This window comes from Primulina eburnea, chromosome 8 (assembly GCF_022965805.1).
Source record: "Primulina eburnea isolate SZY01 chromosome 8, ASM2296580v1, whole genome shotgun sequence".
Taxonomy (NCBI): Eukaryota; Viridiplantae; Streptophyta; class Magnoliopsida; order Lamiales; family Gesneriaceae; genus Primulina; species Primulina eburnea.
The window spans coordinates 39,042,734-39,064,658 of NC_133108.1; the positions used below are offsets into that span (position 1 = coordinate 39,042,734).

General features: G+C 36.4%; 2 protein-coding genes and 1 non-coding gene across 3 annotated transcripts; 1 reads left to right on the forward strand and 2 right to left on the reverse strand.

Annotated features, from left to right (window-relative positions):
* Positions 1-1,070: 1,070 nt before the first annotated feature.
* LOC140840305 (small nucleolar RNA R71) lies at positions 1,071-1,176 on the reverse strand. The gene has a single exon (XR_012119891.1). It is a non-coding gene; the product is annotated as a small nucleolar RNA R71 (small nucleolar RNA).
* Positions 1,177-12,557: 11,381 nt separating this feature from the next.
* On the forward strand, positions 12,558-15,661 carry LOC140839637 (uncharacterized protein At2g34160-like). The gene is made up of 5 exons (XM_073206476.1): positions 12,558-12,724; positions 12,826-12,874; positions 14,823-14,885; positions 15,027-15,091; positions 15,340-15,661. The coding sequence occupies exons 1-5, from the start codon at positions 12,584-12,586 to the stop codon at positions 15,433-15,435; spliced, it is 414 nt and encodes a 137-aa protein (XP_073062577.1). The 5' UTR covers positions 12,558-12,583; the 3' UTR covers positions 15,436-15,661.
* A 2,944-nt stretch (positions 15,662-18,605) lies between these two features.
* On the reverse strand, positions 18,606-20,058 carry LOC140839638 (probable sugar phosphate/phosphate translocator At2g25520). Its single transcript, XM_073206477.1, has one exon. The coding sequence runs from the start codon at positions 20,027-20,029 to the stop codon at positions 18,971-18,973; it is 1,059 nt and encodes a 352-aa protein (XP_073062578.1). The 5' UTR covers positions 20,030-20,058; the 3' UTR covers positions 18,606-18,970.
* Positions 20,059-21,925: the final 1,867 nt, after the last annotated feature.

A 21,925-nucleotide genomic window follows, 5' to 3' on the forward strand; every position in this document is an offset into this window, starting at 1 on the left:
TGGCATAGCTCGAGAGAGTGTGTTAAATAGATTAGGAAATCCTGTTGGAAGTGTAGCTCACGATCGAACGAATTAATTAATTAACGAGGGGTAGGTGAACCGAGATTCCCAACAAATCCATTTTTCATTGAATTTTACACAACCATTTTAGACCTTATATTTCATTACTTGATTTTGAATCTTTTTATTTGCCTTCTTATTTGATTTTAGTAGTAATAAAACAATCAAATCACTTTTCGTTGCTAAATGTTCAATAACTGAAAATAATAATTGTAAAACACAGTCTTCAGTGGAATGATACTCGTACTCACGTACACAATATTATAACTTGACATCGTGCACTTGCGATTTATTTTGAGCATATAAAATCATATTTTTATTGGGGATTTTACTGTGCAAGTTTTGCTTGATCAAGTTTTTGGCGCCGTTGCCGGGGACTGTTAATCTATAATTTTATTTTTTAGTTATTTCCTTTAGCATTATTTTATTTCTCTTGAGATAACACTTCATATTTTATTACAGATATCTCTTCCAGTGCATGCCAAAGTCACTTGACGTGGAGCTTGAGTTTGATCCTGAAATTGAAAGAACCTTCCGCAGGAGAAGACAACAACAGAGGCTTAAAGAACTGATGGAGAGGCACAAGCAAGAGCATGAGGAGGAGCGCCGTGAAGAGAGACATATTGAGATGCCACGCCGCATACCAATGTTAGAGTATGCCCAACTTTCTTTGGATGGTGCACGCCCTAGCATTGTGAGGCCTATTGTGCGGGCAAATCACTTTGAAATCAAGCCAGCTATAATCCAGATGATTCAGAACACAGTCCAATTCGGAGGAACTGCAGTAGATGACCCAAACACGCACATCGCGGATTTTCTTGAGATTTGCGATACTTTTAAATTCAATGGAGTTTTTGATGATGCTGTTAGGTTGCGTTTATTTCCTTTCTCTTTACGTGATAAAGCTAAAGCATGGTTGAATTGTTTGCCTGTAGGTTCAATCATCACCACATGGGAGGACATGGCGAAAGCGTTTCTTATCAAATACTTTCCTCCATCAAAAACCATGAAGCTGCGGTCAGACATTACAACATTCGCTCAATTCGATCAGGAATCTTTATATGAGGCATGGGAACGCTTCAAGGACCTACTACGAAGATGCCCACATCACGAGTTACCACTTGGGTTAGTCGTTCAAACATTTTATTACGGTTTACTTACTCCTAACCGTACTATGATAGATGCTGCTGCGTGTGGGAACCTTTTGAGGAAGACTGCGGAAGAAGGATATGAGTTGTTGGAGGAGATGGCTGCTAGCAGCTATCATCCTCAATCTGACAGGAACAACCAGCGGAGAAATGCAAGGAGTTCACCAGGTAACTGATTTTTCTGCTATTACTGCACAACTTGACGCTTTAAACAGGAAAATAGACGGCTTGAATGTGGGTGGCACGGCTATGCGTCTTCAAGAGATATGCTGTGAAAAGTTTGGAGGAGAGCACTATGTGAAAGACTGTCAAGATGGAAATCCCTTCTATGTGCAAAATGAGGCACCGGTGAATCAAGTGGGAGTCCAAAACCGCCCAAGGCATGACCCTTATTCGAACACACACAATCCTGGGTGGAGGCAACATCCTAACTTCTCATGTGGCGGTCAAAACAGTCAAACTAGACCGCAAGGAGGACAACAATATGGCAAACAACCGATGTACATATCCGATCCTCCTAGAGAAGAAAAGTCCAACTTGGAGCAAATGATGTCTAAGTTTATTTCATCCACTGAAACTAGACTTCAAAATCAGGATGCGTCGATTAAGGGACTTGAAAATCAGATTGGTCAATTAGCGAAGATGATAGCAAATAGAGAGCAAGGCACCTTGCCAAGTAACACAGAGACGAATCCAAAAGAGCAAGTGAAGGCTATTGAGTTGAAAAGTGGGAAAGTTTTGGAGTCAAGGGAAAAAGAGAAAACTCAAACAGTGGATGAGCAAACCACGACATCTAAAGGTAAGTGTTCTAACTCCACACCAGCACCCACTGCACAACCAAAAATCGTTATACCTCCTCCTTTCCCTGCAGCACTTAAAAAAGCAAAACTAGATGCACAATTAGGTAAGTTTCTCGAGGTGTTTAAAAAGTTGCATATCAATATTACATTTGCCGATGCTCTAATGCAAATGCCTAGTTATGCAAAATTTTTGAAGGATATCTTAGCTAATAAGAGGAAGTTGGAGGATCATATGACAGTCAACTTAACCGAGAATTGCTCCGCTTTGGTGCAAAACAAAATCCCACCGAAGCTAAAAGACACAGGGAGTTTCTCTATTCCTTGCATGATTGGTGATGTTGTTTTTCATAAAGCATTATGTGATCTTGGTGCAAGTATTAATCTGATGCCATTTTCTGTGTTTAGGAAACTTGGGTTGGGCGAGCCTAAGCCGACGAGGATGTCCTTGCAAATGGCTGACAGATCTGTCAAGTACCCCCGCAGAGTGATTGAGAACGTGCTAGTGAAAGTGGACAAATTCATCTTTCCTGCCGATTTCGTGGTGCTCGACATGGAGGAGGATACCGAGATGCCTCTCATTTTGGGGAGACCATTCCTTGCGACTGGCAAGGCACTGATTGATGTTCAAGAAGGGAAGTTGAGATTGCGAGTGGGCGAGGAGGAGATTACTTTTGATGTCTTTAATGCACTTAAGCACACACTGCATTCTGATAGTTGTTTTAGAATTGATGCTTTTGATGCCTTTGTGTCTAACTATGTGCAGGATGCTTTGAGAGATCCTTTGGAGGCAGTTATCACCACTGCATTGGGAGAAGATGATTTGGACGACGAAAAAGCTGAAATAGTGGCATACTTGAATGCCATCCATCCATGGAGAAGGTCAATGAAGATGAGGTTAGAAGATTTGGGAGATCGAAAAGACTTGATCCCACAGAAATCAAGCCTGGAGGAGCCACCGACGCTCGAGCTGAAGCCACTGCCTCCACACCTCAAGTACGTATACTTAGGTGAGAATAACACTTTACCTGTCATTATTTCTGCTGCTTTGACAGATGTGATGGAGGACAAACTGTTGGAGGTATTGAAAGCACACAAGGGTGCATTTGCGTGGAAGGTGGCGGATATCAAAGGGATTAATCCATCAGTCTGCATGCACAAGATCTTGATGGAAGAGAAGTACTCGCCTCATGTGCAACCTCAGCAAAGACTGAATCCAAAGATGCAAGAGGTAGTAAAGGCTGAAACAATTAAGCTTCTCGATGCAGGTATTATCTATCCTATATCTGATAGTGCATGGGTAAGTCCTGTTCAGTGTGTGCCAAAAAAAGGTGGGATTACTGTGATTACAAATGAGAATAATGAATTAATACCCACTAGGACTGTTACGGGATGGCGTGTGTGCATTGATTATAGGAAATTAAATGATGTCACCCGTAAAGACCACTTTCCCCTTCCCTTTATCGATCAAATGCTTGAAAGGTTAGCGGGTCATGAATTTTATTGATTTTTGGATGGGTATTCAGGGTACAACCAAATTATGATTGCGCCGGAGGACCAAGAGAATACCACTTTCACTTGTCCTTACGGCACTTTTGCTTTTAGACGAATTCCCTTTGGTTTGTGTAATGCGCCGGCTACTTTTCAGCGATGCATGACTGCTATATTTCACGACATGATAGAAACGTTTCTTGAAATTTTTATGGATGACTTCTCGATATTTGGCTCTTCTTTTAATGATTGTTTGAAGAATTTGAAGGTGGTGTTGAAGAGATGCGAGGAGACGAATTTGGTACTTAACTGGAAAAAATGCCACTTCATGGTACAAGAGGGAATTGTCATAGGGCACAAGATTTCGGGGCACGGAATAGAGGTGGACAAGGCGAAAGTTGAAGTTATCAAGAACTTACCACCTCCGGCGTCCATAAAGGGAGTTAGAAGTTTTCTAGGCCACGCCGGCTTCTACCGGCGTTTTATCAAAGATTTTTCTAAAATTGCAAAACCTCTATCTTCTTTACTCATGAAAGACGCACCTTTTGATTTCAATTCCGATTGTTTGCAGGCATACGAAAAGTTGAAGGAGCGCTTGGTGACGGCTCCTGTCTTGGTGGCACCGGATTGGGATCTACCTTTCGAAGTCTTGTGCGATGTCAGTGATACTGCGGTTGGTGTTGTCCTCGGCCAAAGACTAAACAAGGTATTTCACACTATATACTATGCAAGTAGGACTTTAGATGAAGCACAATTAAATTATGCCACCACTGAAAAAGAGTTACTTGCAGTAGTGTATGCACTCAACAAGTTCCACTCATACCTTGTTTTGTCGAAAGTAACTGTGTTTACTGATCACTCTGCCCTTAAATATTTACTTGCCAAGATAGATGCAAAGCCACGCTTACTTCGGTGGATTTTATTATTGCAAGAATTTGATGTAGAAATAAAAGATAAGAAGGGTGTTGAGAATGTGGTTGCAGATCATTTGTCTAGATTGGAATTTATCAGTGATGATTGTGTGAATGATGCGATTAATGATTGGTTTCCAGATGAGCAGTTGTTTGAGGTGAAAAATTGTCCATGGTATGCAAATTTTGCCAAATTTTCTTGTTACAGGCTCACCCCCCCCCCCCCCCCCCCCCCCAAATTTAACATTTCACCAAAGAAAGAAATTCTTTTCGGACGTGAAGTATTATTTTTGGGAGGAACCTTTCTTGTTCAGAATTTGTGCAGATGCCATGATTCGGAGATGTGTCGCAGAGGAAGAGTTTGATCAAATTCTCAACCATTGCCATGACCGTGAGAAGGTGGTCACTTCGGACCAACAAGGATGGCATCCAAGGTACTTGAATGTGGCTTTTATTGGCCAACTCTCTTTAAAGATGCTCGTTCTTACGTGCTACATTGTGATAAATGTCAAGCGGTCAGGTAACATCTCTAACCGTCATGAAATGCCATTAAATAATATCATCAAATGTGAGGTTTTTGATGTTTGGGGAATAGACTTTATGGGACCGTTTCCTAGCTCTTTCACGAAAAAATACATTTTGGTTGCGGTGGATTATGTGTCCTAAATGGGTAGAGGCGGAAGCATATGCCACTAATGATGCTCAAGTGGTCCTAAAATTTTTAAAGAAAAACATTTTCAACCGATTTGGAACACCACGAGCAATCATTAGTGATGGTGGCACGCATTTTTGCAACAAACTATTTGAAAAACTTTTGAGCAAATATGGTGTCACACATAAAATATCTACCCCTTATCACCCTCAGACGAGTGGGCAAGTTGAGGTGTCTAACCGAGAGATAAAGTGAATTTTGGAGAAAGTGGTAGGTGTCAGTAGGAAGGATTGGTCGGTGAGATTAGATGATGCTCTTTGGGCGTATAGGACTGCTTTCAAAACACCAATAGGCACGACACCGTACAGATTATTGTTTGGTAAAGCATATCACTTACCTGTAGAGTTAGAGCATCGTGCATATTGGGCAACAAAAGCACTAAACTTTAATTTTACTGATGCAGGTGAACGACGGTTGCTTCAACTAGATCAGTTGGAGGAATTCCGAAATTTAGCATATGATCTCGCACTAACCTACAAGGAAAAGACGAAGAAGGTCTATGACAAGCGGATCGTTGAGAGAGAGTTCAAAGAAGGTGAAAGTGTCCAACTCTACAACTCCCGGCTGCGACTTTTTCCCGGAAAGTTGAAATCACGATGGTCTGGTCCATTTGTGATTTCGAAAGTATACCCATCGGGAGCTGTAGAATTGAAAGACGGGAAGGATGGGGCATTTACGGTCAACGCCCAACGACTGAAGCACTACATGGGTGGCACAATTGAGCCGCAACTTGGAATCACCCGGTTCCAAGACACGCCGAACTGAGACAGACCGACAGTCAAGCTCTCGACTATAAATTGAGAACTACTTTCCTTTTCTTTCTCTTGCATTTAATTCAATTTTCTTTTTCTTTCGTGTCAGCATATTTTGTTTTACTGTTGTTTTTTTTTTTTAAAAAAAAGTAAAGTGTGAATTTTCCCGAGAACTCGGCGCTCGGGCGGTAATTTTTTACCGCTCGAGCGCGAAGCAAATGCAACAGGTCCAGAGAGCTTGGCGCTCGGGCGGTAATCTTTTACCGCTCGAGCGCGAACATCTGCCTCTAAAATTTTTGCCCGAGGACTCGGCGCTCGAGCGGTAATTTTCTACCGCTCGAGCGCGACTGACTTTAAAAGCGCAGAACCCCTTCCCCTTTCCTCATTCTGCACGAATTATTTACCCCAAATTCACCCCCAAATCCCTAACTCCTCTCAATTTGTTTTCTTCTTCTCGATTCTCTTGTGCAGGCACCACCATCTCCACTCCTCTTTCCGGCGGCAAGGCGCACTCTCTCTTAGGAAGCAAAAACATCCCTCTCCAAGTCAAGGCACCATCTCCATCTTCATCCCATGGCTCCCAAGAAGCAAAAAGGTAACCCCGGTTCCTTCTCTTCATCCTCATTTGATAGGGCACGTTTTGTTAGTCTGGAGGCTAGGGCCGATACGAGCATGCCAAAATTCACCGAAACCCAATAGCCGAGAGGGGAGTCCGGCGACAGTTGGAGGACAGATACTTGGATGTTATTGTTGGTTTGGAAAGAAGGGGATGGGACCAATTCGGTGAGTAACCTAAGGCGGCGGTAGTCTCCGTGGTTCGCGAATTTTATGCCAATGCAGCGGAGGGGCGAAATGGTTTGGTGTTTGTTAGGGGTAAACATGTACCGTATGATTCGGTGACGATAAATGCACTGTTAGGGACAGCGGAGGTTGACGACTCCCACTTCCAGACATTAGTTGCCAACCCAAATTATGATACGATTCTCGCCACATTGTGCCATCCGGGCGCAATATGGAAACCATTGGGCGGCTCGCCGAGTTGTTTTGACGAGAAGTATTTGAAAGCCGAAGTTGCCCTTTGGTATTTATTTGTGGCTCGGAGAATGATGCCGGTCTCGCATAAGAGCGAGGTCCAGAAAGAGAGGGCGGTGCTGCTTTATGCTTTGACCGAGGGATACGCCATCAACGTGGGCACACTTATCAATTCACAAATTACATTGAGTGCCCACAACAGTCATGTGGACCTGTTCTTCCCCACCATTATCTCCGAGTTGTGTGCCAGGGCGGGAGTCGTATTTCCAGATGATGAGGAGTGGTTGCAGCCTAGGGAGTACATGTGTGAAAATTGTGCATTTAAAAAAAAAAACAAAAAAAAACAAAAAAAAAAAAAGAAAAGAGAAGAAAGAAGGAGATGTAAGGTGAGGGGGAGCCGAAATAAAAGGAATGAAATTCTATTCCTAGGCTAAAAGTTGGAGATGTAAGGAGACGAGAAAAGTCAGACGAAAAGTCTTGACGATTGCACAATGAAAATGATCGGTGTACTCCCAACTTTTAGCCACTTGAGCTTATTTTCCTTCTTTTCGACACCCTTATCTGCACTTAAAAGTTGAATAAAGTTCAATTAATGGCTAGTGATAAATGGACACGGGGATGCATGCTAGTGAGACTTGTATTGATGTGTTAATTGAGTGACTCGCATGATTTGATAATTGATCTATTTGAAATACGAATGACTAGACCCATCATGACACACACATGTTCAAATTAGTGTCGAGATTCATGTGTAGATGAGAATGAGTATTCGTTTGTGATTTGACTTGATTATGATTTGTACGTGAGAAAGTTCACTGAGGCATGAGCATAAAATTTAGTAACTCACCATTGACATTTACTTGTGTTGGTTATTTCTCGTGTGAGTATTGGGTGTCTGTTGTGTTTGTTTAGAATCTCGTGCTTTAACCTATTTTACTTGAGGGCAAGCAAAAGGTTAGTATGAGGGGGTTGATATGTGTCGTATTTACGTGTTTTATTGCATTAATCTGTGTGTGTTTTGCATTGCGCATCGTTTGTTTCAATCACATTCTGTTCATTTTAGAATAAATATTTGCATTTTTTCCTATCTCACTCGGGCATGATGAATTTGCAGGAAACACGACCGGAAGAACCAAAATCGGAGCCAAGTGCCAAGTCAAGACAAAAAGGGCAGAGGAGTTGGCGCTCGGGCGGTGAAATTGTACCGCCCGAGCGCGAGGAGAGAAATGCCGAAACATCTCGACAGAAAGGTCGGCGCTCGGGCGGTAATTTTCTACCGCCCGAGCGTGAGAGATGTTTTACAATGCCCAATTACAGAAGAGTCCGCGCTCGAGCGGTAGTTTTCTACCGCCCGAGCGCGAATGCCGAACGCCCCAAGGAGATTTACAGAAGGTGTGGCGCTCGAGCGGTACTTTCCTACCGCCCGAGCGCCACCTATTTTTGGAAAAAGATCAATCTCGATTCCATTCCTTAATTCTGAAGAGGGAAGATATGGTAGGGGAGAGGCACGAATTCAGGGGGATTCAGACTTCGTTTTTGCAGCCGTCAGAAGTTTGGAGAGCACTCTTGCGCTTGGATTGAAGATTTGAAGCTTTCTGAGCACCGTTCTTCGCAGATTTCGTCTCGCCTAGTATTTCTAATTTAGTTTCTTTCATTTTAAACACTGTTGCATTTATTTTTACTATGAATTCTAGTAGCTAACTCTATTATTTGTTGGGATTAATGGGGATCCTACCCCGAACGTGATTTGAATTAATTTATATTTCGATTGTGCGTTATTCTTGATTTTACTACTGTTTTATCGTGTCATTAAAGCGTAGCTAACTTTAACGACGTTTTCATATCACGAGTGAGTTCGAGAGAATAACGAGTGATATGATCAAGTAGTAGAATTCGCTGATCTACAATTTACATAGATATATGAAATTGGATACGTGCCGATAGTCATAGTCCTAAGGGTCGAAAACTAGGAGATTTTATAGATCGAAATGCGATTCGCTCGTGATAAATAATTAAAGATATTTAATTACTTCATTGAGTAGAATTAGTTTGGCATAGCTCGAGAGAGTGTGTTAAATAGATTAGGAAATCCTGTTGGAAGCGTAGCTCACGATCGAACGAATTAATTAATTAACGAGGGGTAGGTGAACCGAGATTCCCAACAAATCCATTTTTCATTGAATTTTACACAACCATTTTAGACCTTATATTTCATTACTTGATTTTGAATCTTTTTATTTGCCTTCTTATTTGATTTTAGTAGTAATAAAACAATCAAATCACTTTTCGTTGCTAAATGTTCAATAACTGAAAATAATAATTGTAAAACACAGTCTTCAGTGGAACGATACTCGTACTCACGTACACTATATTATAACTTGACATCGTGCACTTGCGATTTATTTTGAGCATATAAAATCATATTTTTATTGGGGATTTTACTGTGCAAGTTTTGCTTGATCACATACCGAAAATGAAATTACATGGTATGTATCATCATTGTTACATCTGGATCCAAGAACAAAACAATGTGAAAAAGATGTACAACAAATTGTACACTTGCAAAGAATAGCAAATCAAATACCAGATGCATTCGCAAACACAAAAGGGGTAACTAAATCATATATACATGCTGCAAATGCCCCTGCTCGAATTGAATTCAAAGAAACAAATGGAAGATACTCATGATGTCATTAAACGCCTGAAGCGTGGAAGGCTAGTCGGTTCCAAGGATAAAAATTCTCGAAAAAGAAAATTCATAGAGAAACACGATGATCACAAAATAAAGAATGATATTTCTGAAGAAACACATGATGATCACAAAATAGAGAATGGTGTTCCTGAAGAAACACATGATGATGAAAATGTTCTGTCAGAACCACAAACTGACGAGAATCATGAAATCTCTATCAATTACATTAATACTGGAAAAATATGGAACCGAAAAGATATAGATGAAATTGATGATATATTTTCTTATAATGTGGCGATCGACATCATAAATGATAACGAAGATCATGAACCAAAATCTTTTGGTGAATGTAAAAATCGGCAGGATTGGATAAAATGGAAAGATGTCATCCAGGTTGAATTAGATTCGCTAAATAAACGTAATGTTTTTGGACCTATAGTCCTTACACCTGAAGGTATAAAACCTGTTGGATACAAATGAGTTTTTATTCGAAAGCGAAATGAGAAAAATGAAATAGTAAGATATAAAGCGCGACTTGTTGCACAAGGTTTTTCTCAAAGGCCTGGAATTGATTATGAAGAAACGTATTCTCCCGTGATGGATGCAATTACGTTTCGGTATTTGATTAGCTTGACGGTATCTGAAAATTTAGAAATGCGTCTTATGGATGTTGTTACAGCTTACTTATATGGATCACTTGATAGTAATATATATATGAAAATCCCTGAAGGATTGAAGATGCCTGAAGCACAAAGTTCAAAACCCAGAGAATGTTATTCTGTAAAATTACAAAGATCATTATATGGGTTAAAGCAATCCGGTCGAATGTGGTATAATCGACTAAGTGATCACTTGATGAAAAAAAGGATATGTAAATAATTCAATATGCCCTTGTGTTTTCATTAAGAAAACAACATCCGGATGCGTAATTATTGCTGTATATGTTGATGATTTAAACATCATTGGAACGAATAAGGAAATTCAAGAAGTTGTGTCATACTTGAAGGAAGAATTTGAAATGAAGGATCTTGGAAAAACCAAGTATTGTCTGGGTTTACAAATTGAACAAAAAGAATGTGGAATGTTTGTTCACCAGACAAATTATACAAAAAAGATCCTTAAACGTTTTCATATGGATAAATCAAATCCTTTAAGTACTCCAATGGTTGTTAAATCATTAAACATAGAAAAGGATCCATTCCGACCATGTGAAGAAGATGCAGATATTCTTGGTCCAGAAGTATCATATCTAAGTGCTATCGGTGCCCTTATGTATCTTACAAATTGTACAAGGCCTGATATATCTTTTGCCGTAAATTTGTTGGCAAGATTTAGCACATATCCAACAAAGAGACACTGGAACGGAATTAAACATATATTCCGTTATCTACGAGGAACGACAGACTTGGGACTTTTGTATTCAAAAGATGCTAATCCAAGTATAATTGGTTATGCCGATGCTGGATACTTATCTGATCCACACAAGGCACATTCCCAAACTGGACTGCAATTTCTTGGCGTTCACATAAACAAACGCTCGTAACAATTTCATCAAATCATGCCGAGATTATTGCACTACATGAAACAAGCCGTGAATGTGTGTGGTTAAAATCAATGACCCAACACATCCAAATCTCATGCGGATTATCATTCGACGAGAAGCCTGTGATACTATATGAAGATAATGCTGCATGTGTTGCTCAAATGAAAGAGGGATACATAAAATGCAACAGAACTAAACAAATTCCTAGGGGTGAGCAAAAATTCGGTTAAACCTATTTAGCCGACCGAACAAAATTAATTCGGAAATTCGGTTCGGTTAATTCGGTTTCGAAATTTTCAAAAATCGGTTAATTCGGTTAATTCGGTTCGGTTTCGATTTTTGTAAAAAAATATCGGTTTAACCGAATTAACCGAATAATTAAATAAACAATTTTGATTTTATTTTATTATGTTTTAAATAAAATTTATAATATTTTTATATTTAATATTGTATATTATAATTAATTTTTTTAAATTTTTTACGAATAAAGTGTTTTATTATGATTAAAATAGAATATTAATTATTAATTTTATGTATAATTTTTTAAATTTTTATTTTTTTAGAATATTAATTATTAATTTTATATATAATTTTTAAAATTTATTTTTTAAAAAAAAAATCGGTTAATTCGGTTACCGACCGAAATAACCGATTTTAATTCGGTTCGGTTAATTCGGTTTTTGTGAAAATTCGGTTCGGTTCGGTTCGATTAGTCTAAAAATTTTCGGTTAAATCGGTTTTCGGTTAATTCGGTTCGGTTTTTAACCGAATTAACCGAATACTCACCCCTACATATTCCTCCTAAGTTCTTCGCATTCACCAAGGAGCTAGAGAAGAATAAATGTATTGATGTTCGTCACATTCAATCAAGTGAAAAGTCATCAAATCTCTTCACAAAGGCACTTCCTACGTCAATATTCAGAAAGCACATATATAATATTGGGATGCGAAATCTACGAAATTTGTGAAAAATTGCTCGTGTCAACATGAGGGGGAGTTTACGTGACTGCACTCTTTTTCCCTTGCTATGGTTTTTATCCCAATGGGTTTTTCTAGTAAAGTTTTTAACGAGGCAGTATAAAAACACGTAATGAAGACAATCATTATGATCATCATCACAAGGGGAGTGTTGAAAAATATATTTAAAATGTGTGTATTGAATATTTGAATGTTGAAAATAAGAGTTGTAAATATTGAAAATTAGTGTGTGATGATATAGGTAATGATGTATTTTATTTTAGGATTATTTGTAAAGATTTCCTACAAACAGATCTCTTATTTGTGAAGAAAATCACAATTGAGTCGAGAAAAAAATATTATAAAATATATAATTTAATAAATTTTGAGAGTTTGAGATTTTTACTTTTTATCCATAAATTTTTACTTTGTTACCGACAATTTTTATCATTATTATTCAAGTTTATATTTGTGGGTAAACCTACGATATGTGGAGAGAATTAACAAAGATGGAGGAAATTGCAGACGGAGTGAGAAACATCAGCATCGCCGGTGATAATCCAAAGAAGAATCGAATTCAGGTTTCCAACACCAAAAAGCCTCTCTTCTTCTACGTCAATCTAGCCAAGGTATTATTGTATTTCGAATTTGATATCCTCAGGAGAATTTGCCGAATATGTTTTTTTTAATGGTGTGGATCTGAGATTTGCGGTGTATTCAATGCGTGCAGAGGTACATGCAGCAGTACAATGAGGTCGAGCTTTCTGCTCTTGGGATGGGTACTTTTGGATTTCTTGTTTTTATTTTTTCGGTTTTCTGTACCGATATGCCGATTCAATTATGTTATCTAGATTTGAAGATGCTAAATACTTGAGTTTTACATTGTTTCCCGTATTCGATACACAACATATTACACTTCTTTAATGAGAATGATGACAATTTGAGTAGTTTATTTGTGTTGCTAGATATGGTTTGGCTAAATTTCAGACTGAAGATTGTTTTGGGAAACGAATGCTGTTTTGTCATCAACTCAAATGTGTATTTAATAATTGATTGTGCATTAGGAGTGGGATGCTTTTTTGACTCTTTCCAATCGCATATATTTGTATCTTCGCTTGAGGAGGAAAACAATGGAACTCTATCTTCTAGGAAATTGTTGTGCCTGAAGTAGCTAAACTTTAAGATTGATGGAATAAAGCATGATTGTAAAGGAAAGATGGTCATTCTAATTAGATAGGTACTTTTTTCTCTCCCGTTTACTATATGTCTAGGTTCGAGGTAACTAAAGGTGTGATTAGTGAAGAAGTATCGTTAATTTTATGAGTCAAGTCAGAAATGTCTGGTTGATTGGAAATAAATTTGAACCCACGAGGATGGGAGAGTTGCAAATAAGGAATTTTGGAGGCTCCCAACTAGGTTTGCAAATGGCCATGGGGATTTCTTTTGAGTAGAATGCAATATGGCATAGAAATACTGGTAGGTTATATGGGGGTTGGTTTAGGGAGATGAAGTCCGACATCTAGTTGTCTGTGGAGAGCAGTTCGGGACTTACAGGGCATATTGTGGAATCATCAAAATGGAATTAAAATATGGGGAAGATTAAGGTATTGGAAGATATTAGTAGTGGTTTTTTTCCTGGACGGACTTCTCACTTTTCAGTCATATGTCTCACTTAATAACACTTAATAACACTACTAATATTGGAAGATATTAGTAGTGGTTTTTTTCCTCGACGGACTTCTCACTTTTCAGTCATATGTCTCACTTAATAACCCTATCTTTGTATTTTAACAGGTGATGAGAAGGCTTTCCACGTCTTAATTTGCATTTTTGGAAGGGAATTTATCTGGGGAAAGAGCATTGCATATTTCTTATTTGTATCCGATTCTGAATTAGATCATTATTCAACTAACTCGCTGAGTGGTTCAAGCTTGACTTGAAGATTTATGACCTTAGTTGTGCCTCAAAAATTTTAGGAGCTCAACTCGTTTATCCCTACTCTTTGCTGCAATTCTAGTTAACTAGTTCAAAATTCAACCCTCTTCGGCTTGCGTTTTTGTACAAATTTTCTCGTTCAATTCTGCTGTTTCTTTTTCCACCTTCAAATATTATTTAGGGAATCAATAATAATATATTATGAGTTAAAGAACTGTTTTGAGAGCTCAGTTGTATATGGGTGCCCTATTATTTCAAATGGAGAACTTCCTCAATATTCACTAGAATTACTAGCTGGTCTAGGTGGCTGTTTACATGCATGTACTTGTTGCAGATTGAACTCTTGGTTAACTGTAATTAAAAGATTATTAGTTATACAATGAACACCTTTGACAGGGTGTTCAGAATAAATTTTCAATTATCAGTGTGTACCTTCTGTTCCCTCCCTCTGATTGGTTAAAGATACAATTTAAACAATATGCAATCTATCATCTGTGACTCCCTCAAAGTAATTAATTAATGGAGCAAAAATGCTAACCAGGATGAAGCAAAAATGCTATTTGGAATGAAGTAGTCTATTTGAAGATCCTGAAATGTTCCTATCTTTGTTACTGATTTATTTTGCTAACCGGAGCACCTGCTATCTAATTTTCACTTTATAACTTATCAAGCTTAACTTGAAAAATCGCCTTTTCTGCGATATACTATTACGTACTGCACTATAATAGAGTGATTTTTCCAATACTTGAATCTTATCTAGTTCATTACTCGTAATGCTCTGCGTTCTTGCAGCTATTTCTACTGTCGTGAGCATTGCAGAAATCCTCAAGAATGGTGGATTCGCAGTTGAGAAGAGTAGGGCTATACTTTTTTGTATATTTTTGTTTACAACCTATTACCTATTGTTCCCAAATATGTGTAAACTGGAAATGAGTACCGATCCGCTACTGGCCACACCTGTTGCCATATTAACAAGGATGTTGTGATGCTTTGCAGAGATCATGACCTCCACTGTTGAAATCAGAGATGAATCTAGGGGACGAACAGCCTCGAAAGCCAAAGTAAGTTCTACAATTTGGTGATGCTTGTGACATAAAAGTACGAGGCTTTTTTTAATCACAATTGCTGTTTTTTTTCTTTATTTTTTGGCTGGAAACAGCAGATTTTTCATTATCTGCTATTCATGTTGTATTTTGGGCTCAATGGTGTTCCCCACCACTGAAGTTTCACATAAAAAATGGAAGCATCAGATTATTATTGATAAAATGTGTTATACATGTCCTTCATTATATTTATGTTTGTTAATTAGATTGAGATAGTGCTGGGGAAGACAGATAAATTTGACGAATTGATGGCTGCAGCAGCTGCAGATGACAGAGTAGGAGGCTCTGAAGATCAAAGTTAGAAGATGGGTATTTTTATTTACCTGTTTGTTATGTTGGTCCTTTCTTGTCGAGGTCACATGATATTTGATGCAAGTTATAGCAACAGAAATCAATCTAGGATTCTTGGTGGTAAAACAAAACTTTTATCTTGTATTCATTTTTCAGTCAAATTTTCACTTGTTTGATATTCATTTTTCATGGATTATGACGTGAATCCTAGAATTCAATTTTGATCTTTCTGATTTTTCTCGACGATTTCTTGTGTCGTATATAATCACCAGTGATGAATTTCAATATCAAAACTTCGAGCATTTCTTTCTATACAAACATCAATAAAGTACTGGCAATAAATTATTTCCAAGAATCTCCGTAACCTGGTCTTAAAAAATATTTATTGTAGAAGTTGGTACAAGTCTATAGAAGTTGAAGTATATTTGAACCTCTGTATTTAATTGAAATTAAATATCAATTTGCTTTTCCTATGCGTAGTGAAATATTCAAGAAGTCGAGTCTTCTGCAAGTTTACCAACATTATCAAAGTTGAATGACTTAAATCATATTTTGAATATCACACCCATCTCTTTATAAGATACTCTACATCTATTGTAGCAGTCACCTTTTTCAACCTGATATCTACAGGATTGTGGACGGTCACGACGACGCGAATCACAAAATAACTTGACATGTTACTAGCTCCATTATATCCTCGTATTGGCGAAGTTCATTATAATAATATGCTTATACCCTCGGAGTGTGTCCTTTAACGTTATTGACACATTTTTCTGATCACATACGGTATTGTATCTGAAAGCTCTTTAACTATATATCTTCAACATTGGTTGCACATAAAGTTCTGAAAATGTGTATTGCTAGATTTGGTCAAACTCCCAAAATAGGAATAGTTGGAAATCAACATGATAAATAATTACATCATATGTAATATCCACGTTGTACATCGTTACTTGATCATGTAGGTAGTTATAATCAGTGTTCTAAAAAAGCGCGCTTAAGCGGAGTAGTTATAATCAGTATTTTAAAAAGTCTGCTTAAGCCTGAAGCTCGACAAAAACACCCTGTTTCGGAGAAAAGAGGTTAAACTGTAGTTTGACCGAATTAAGCGTAATTAAGATGTTTAATTAAGCGTGTTTAAGCACAATTAATCACATCTATTTATTTTTACAATTTTTTTTATTTTGAAGGTATGTCTTTTTATTTTTTATTTTAAAATAACAAATTAGATTTATAATTTTTTAATTTTAATTATGATTAAGTATATCTAATAATGATTTGACAAATATTTAGTATTTTTTAAAGTGTTCTAGTTGCAAAAACAAATAAAGATTGAAATTTTTAGATTTTTATGTTTTTATAAATATGATAATTAATACATCAGACTTAAATGTATCATATTAATGTATTATTTTATCTATTTATTGGTTTGAGATAATTACAATTACACTAAAAATAAATAAAGTTTTTTCACGCTTAAACTTGTGCTAATCTTGCTTAAATTTGAGAAACTTAGAGCTCGATATATATGGTTCGGGACGCTTCATGTTTTTTAGAACCTTGATTATAATGATATATGTGACCATTGGGTGTGGTCGAAATATATATATTATAAATATTACCTTGACCTCTGTAGTATAATTGATGGACACTATAAAGTTATTCAATAACACAAGGGTGGTAACCTTAAAGCACGTGGTCCGACAATTGTAGGTTGGAGGTACAATAGTCTTTCCTCTGCTAAATTTTTTTCTTTTTATATAAATCTGTTAAACAAGTTTATTATTAATATGAGTAGGGTTGACCCGTCTCACAAATTAAGATCCGTGAGACGGTCTCACATGAGACCCACTCGACCTTTATTATGAATTTCGAGTGACCATCTACAAATATTTGGTCTTACTCTGTTTATTTTTTCAAGAAATTGGAGCATTGGAACCCTAATTTTTATTTTAAAGCAACCCATGTGGGCTCATGTAAGTGAGCACATGCCAAACAAAGTAAAAAATAATAACAAAATATATCCCCATGCAAAACAATGGTGACAAACCACAAAGTCTCCTCCATGCAAACCAACGAGGACGAAATACAAAATAATTTAGTATAAGTTATAATGGGACTCCCAACATTTTATTGTAAAATATCCAAACATCACGTTGCAACTGCTATAAAACACGATCAAAAAATAATTGCTACTCACGTGAACCCAATATCTTCCGATTGATTCAACTCTTGATATTACCTGTTATAGTGATTTTAAACCAGATAATATACACAAGTACATACATACACTAATACACACATAATATACAGTTTTGATATGCTGCACACCTACCGTGCACACCTATGTGAACACCGATGAGGTGTCACTCACCCATTGGATGCGCAATTTTTCTATATTTCATCACATCCAATGGGTGAATGACACCTCATCGGTGTTCACATAGGTGTGCACGATAGGTGTGCAGCATATCAAAACTCATATCGACACTAAATTGGATATAACATATGGACGCTGAAGCCAGTTTGGTCTTTCCAATCCAATAATCTCACGGGTTCAAGTTTAAACATGAAGAACAAAAGGTGATAACAGGAAGAAAGCATATTACTCTATAAGAGGCTCAGGATGGATACAATATCAATAAATATAGACACAGACAAACACAACAACATCGCCGCCATAACGGCCATTGACAAAAGAAAACATGGAGACGTAACAAACGAGCCAATGATCCACCAAAACAGAGAACAATAACTGTTTGGACTAGCAAAACATAGCCAGACACACGTTGCCGATTTTTGCAGCTAGTATATTTTCTAGCCAGAGAAAAACATAGTTTAGAGGTTTGGCTTGCATTCACATGGGCTACAAAATACAATCCATCCATCTGATGCATTTGAATAAAGAATCAAATTCAAAAAGAGGGCCAAGATAGGTAAGACAAAGGAATCATTGATCTACATATCGTCAACACAAATATAAAAGCACAAACAATCAAACATAGATATTTCTAGCAATTGGTAAAGACTCTGGAAGAAATTTGGAAAGCTCCTAAAAGGAATCTAACTTAAACATGATAGTATCTTGACGCGTGAACGGAACAAGGAAGAACAAAAAAATATAAATCAAATTCGAGCACATTAAAATCACAACGCGCAAAGAACAATTTGCGCATTATAGTTCGTCGACACGAAATATAATCCTCCAAGTTTCTACTGAAACGATTTTATTATCAAGTATATTGTATCAGAAGTAAACTTAAGAAATTGATCCTCGAGCCATCCTTTGGCCGCAAACACATTATGGCAGTAGGAGCAACCTCAAATTCCCAGTAACATGAAGTGACAACTAGTATAAGTATAAAAAGCAATAAATTAATAAAAGAAGAAAGAAACTCCTAAAACTACAAACCAAAGCAGAACCTAATAGGCCATCCATGCAGTCATCCTCCATTCATCTTCAGGACCAACACCCTGATGTTCAATTTGGCATTCAACTTCAAGAAAAATCCAAAATCACACATATAGAAGTCAAGTACCAATGAGTCAAGTATGAGACTCGTTCCTTTTGGGATCACCATCGTTATTCTGGACTTCCTTTCCCTCCAACAACCTCCCCGCTTCCTCATCGGCCTGTTGCGCCTTCTTCTGTGCTTCCTTAGCCTTCATGGCTTGCAACTTCGAGTGATTGTAATAGCCTACTGCCAAGAAAGCCAATGCATAACCAAACAAGTTAATAGGGGTCACGGTATCCTTAATCACAGACCAAGAAAAGGCAATCAGGAGCCAATCCTTCACCACGCCAGCCACGTTCATGGTCAAAGCTGAGGTCTTCCCAACAAGCAAAAACACAGCAAGATTAAGTGCAAACGCACAGAAAGAATTAGTTCCAAAAATCACATAGTCAAAATGGAAGCTTGAATTCTCCTTCAACAACGGAAACTCAACTAATGCCCAAGGGACTGACAAGAAAACCAAGCAACAAGGTGCCACATAATAAAGAGAAGTAATAGGATTAAGCGTGATCCCCTTAGAATTAAGCAGGATCTGAATCATCACAAGCCTAGTGGCCTCAAAAGCCACAGCACCCAATTGAAGAGCAACCCCCCAAGAATCAAACTTGGCCTCGCCAAACGCAGCAATCGCCACCCCAATCGAGATCGAAACCATGTTCACCATCGTCTCCGATTTAAAAGCCTCTTTCTTGAGCAGAACACCGATGGAATACACAGCCACTGGCATCAGCGCCTTGAGCATTTGAATAAATGACACGGAGAGGTAAATATAGGCCGAATTCGAAAGCCAGAGGGAGAGAGAGTACAAAAAGCCAATCGGGACCACAGATCTCAGATAAAGATCCCAAGACATGGTGACTGGATCCACTGCCTTGAAGACTCGAACGAGTAAATAGGCGAGAGAAGAACAAAAAGCCATGTGAATCATCGTAAGGGAGATTGGGTAAGGCCAATTATACATCTTTCGATCGAGAATATACTTGTTGTAGACGATGACTGTGAAGGATAGGAAGATCCATATGGCCACATAGGTGTATGAAAGCACGATCTTCTTCACGACACCTTCGCTCAAAGCACCACCTTTCCCCATTGTTGATCGCTTCTCTATGCACTCGTAAGTCATACCTTAAATACTAATAATATGGTCTTCTCACAGTAAATAAATAAAATTTTATGTTACTTTGAATAAATATTTATAAAACGTTTTATAAATATTTTATATTAAATATATGTTGAACGATTAATCTATACAAATATTTTTATCGGGATGTATTCAACTTAGAGTTTTGATGATTGTTAATAATTTTTTCAAATGATAAACTTTTATGGATTTGATAGATTTTTATTTACTTTTACAGAATCTCACAGATTTATACACAGATTTATATGGATTCATATAGTTTTTTTTGCAAGATTTTTATAAACTTTTGTGAATTTTTTTTATATAATTTTATAAATTTTATACTTAATTATCACATATTATTAATCAGTTTGAAATAATTTTTCAATATTTATATTAATAAATAAATTTATTTGTTTAAAGTTAAACATTTAATCTTTACATATGTATATATGTGATTTTGTATGCATATTTGTAAATTTTTTAAAATATATCAAATGATTAATCTATAACCTTATTTTTGAATTGAAAATATACGTGTGAAAAGATTATTATTTATCATTGTGTGGATATAATTTTGTATAAAAATATCAAAACTTATATATTAATTGAAAATACTAAAAAGAATTTAAAAAATCATGGTTATTGAAAGGCTATTCAATTATTAAGAATTAAGCGATATTTTTTGGATCATATTTTATTACTATTGAATATTACATTAATTTGTATAAATCATAGATTAAAAATCATTGTGTGTAATTTTTGAATTCAAAATTTCTTATGATATTAAAATAAAAAATTATTAAATGAACAATCAGGTAAAAAATGAAAAATTTGAAGAGGAAATATAAAAATATATATAAAGATACACTTCGAAAATTTGAGAGTGATAGAGATAGATGAGAGAAGAGACGATAAGAAAAGAGGTGATGTGAAGCGACATAGAGAAAAATAAATAGCTTATGTATTAGTTAGGAGTTTTAAAAATCCATCCAAATCTTTGAGTTGAACCAAATATAATTTTTGACAATTTATAGTTATACATTAGGCTTTAATATTTGTGTGTTCCATGAGATTATTAAAAGTTTATTGAAACTTTGAATACCTATAAACTTTTATAAAGTTTTTAAAAGTTAATGTTGAATATCACATGACTTTTTAAAACTCTATGAAAGTCTATTTTGAATATCACTAGACTTCTATAGAGTATGTAAAAGTCTTAATTAAATATATCTAGATTTTTAAAATCTATAAAAGTCATTAAGAATCAATAAATCTCCTACATTAAATACACCCTTTAGAGTTGGTAACAAGTGAGATGTTTAATTATTCTTAAAAAAACATCTCATTTGTTAAGTCTTAGCCATGCATTTTCTTATTTCCGCAACGTGTCACTAATCATGTAACCACTAGATGAGCTATGTATTAGTGTCACATCAACGTCATTTCGAGAAAAGAACTATAATTTTTAAAAAAATTAAAATAACAGTCAGACTAAAACTAAAATTTAAAAATACAGAGGATCAAAACCATAATAATACAAACATAGAAGATCATAAATGCAATTAATTTTATTAAAAAATGTTTTTTGCTTTTTCAAAATTTTACTTAAGGTGCCATCGCAATTTACCCAATAAGGCACACATTAGTAATAATACAATTATAAGAAGAATATTTATGTATGATATATTTGTTTTTAAAAAAAAATATTTATGAGATGGTTTTACAATTCAATTTTATGAGACATATCTTCAACTCGATTCGATTTTTTTATGTTAAAAATATTATTATTTTTATTTTAAATATGAATCGTGTTGATTCATCTCATGAAAAAATTCGCTCATATACTTTTAGATGAGAGTAATG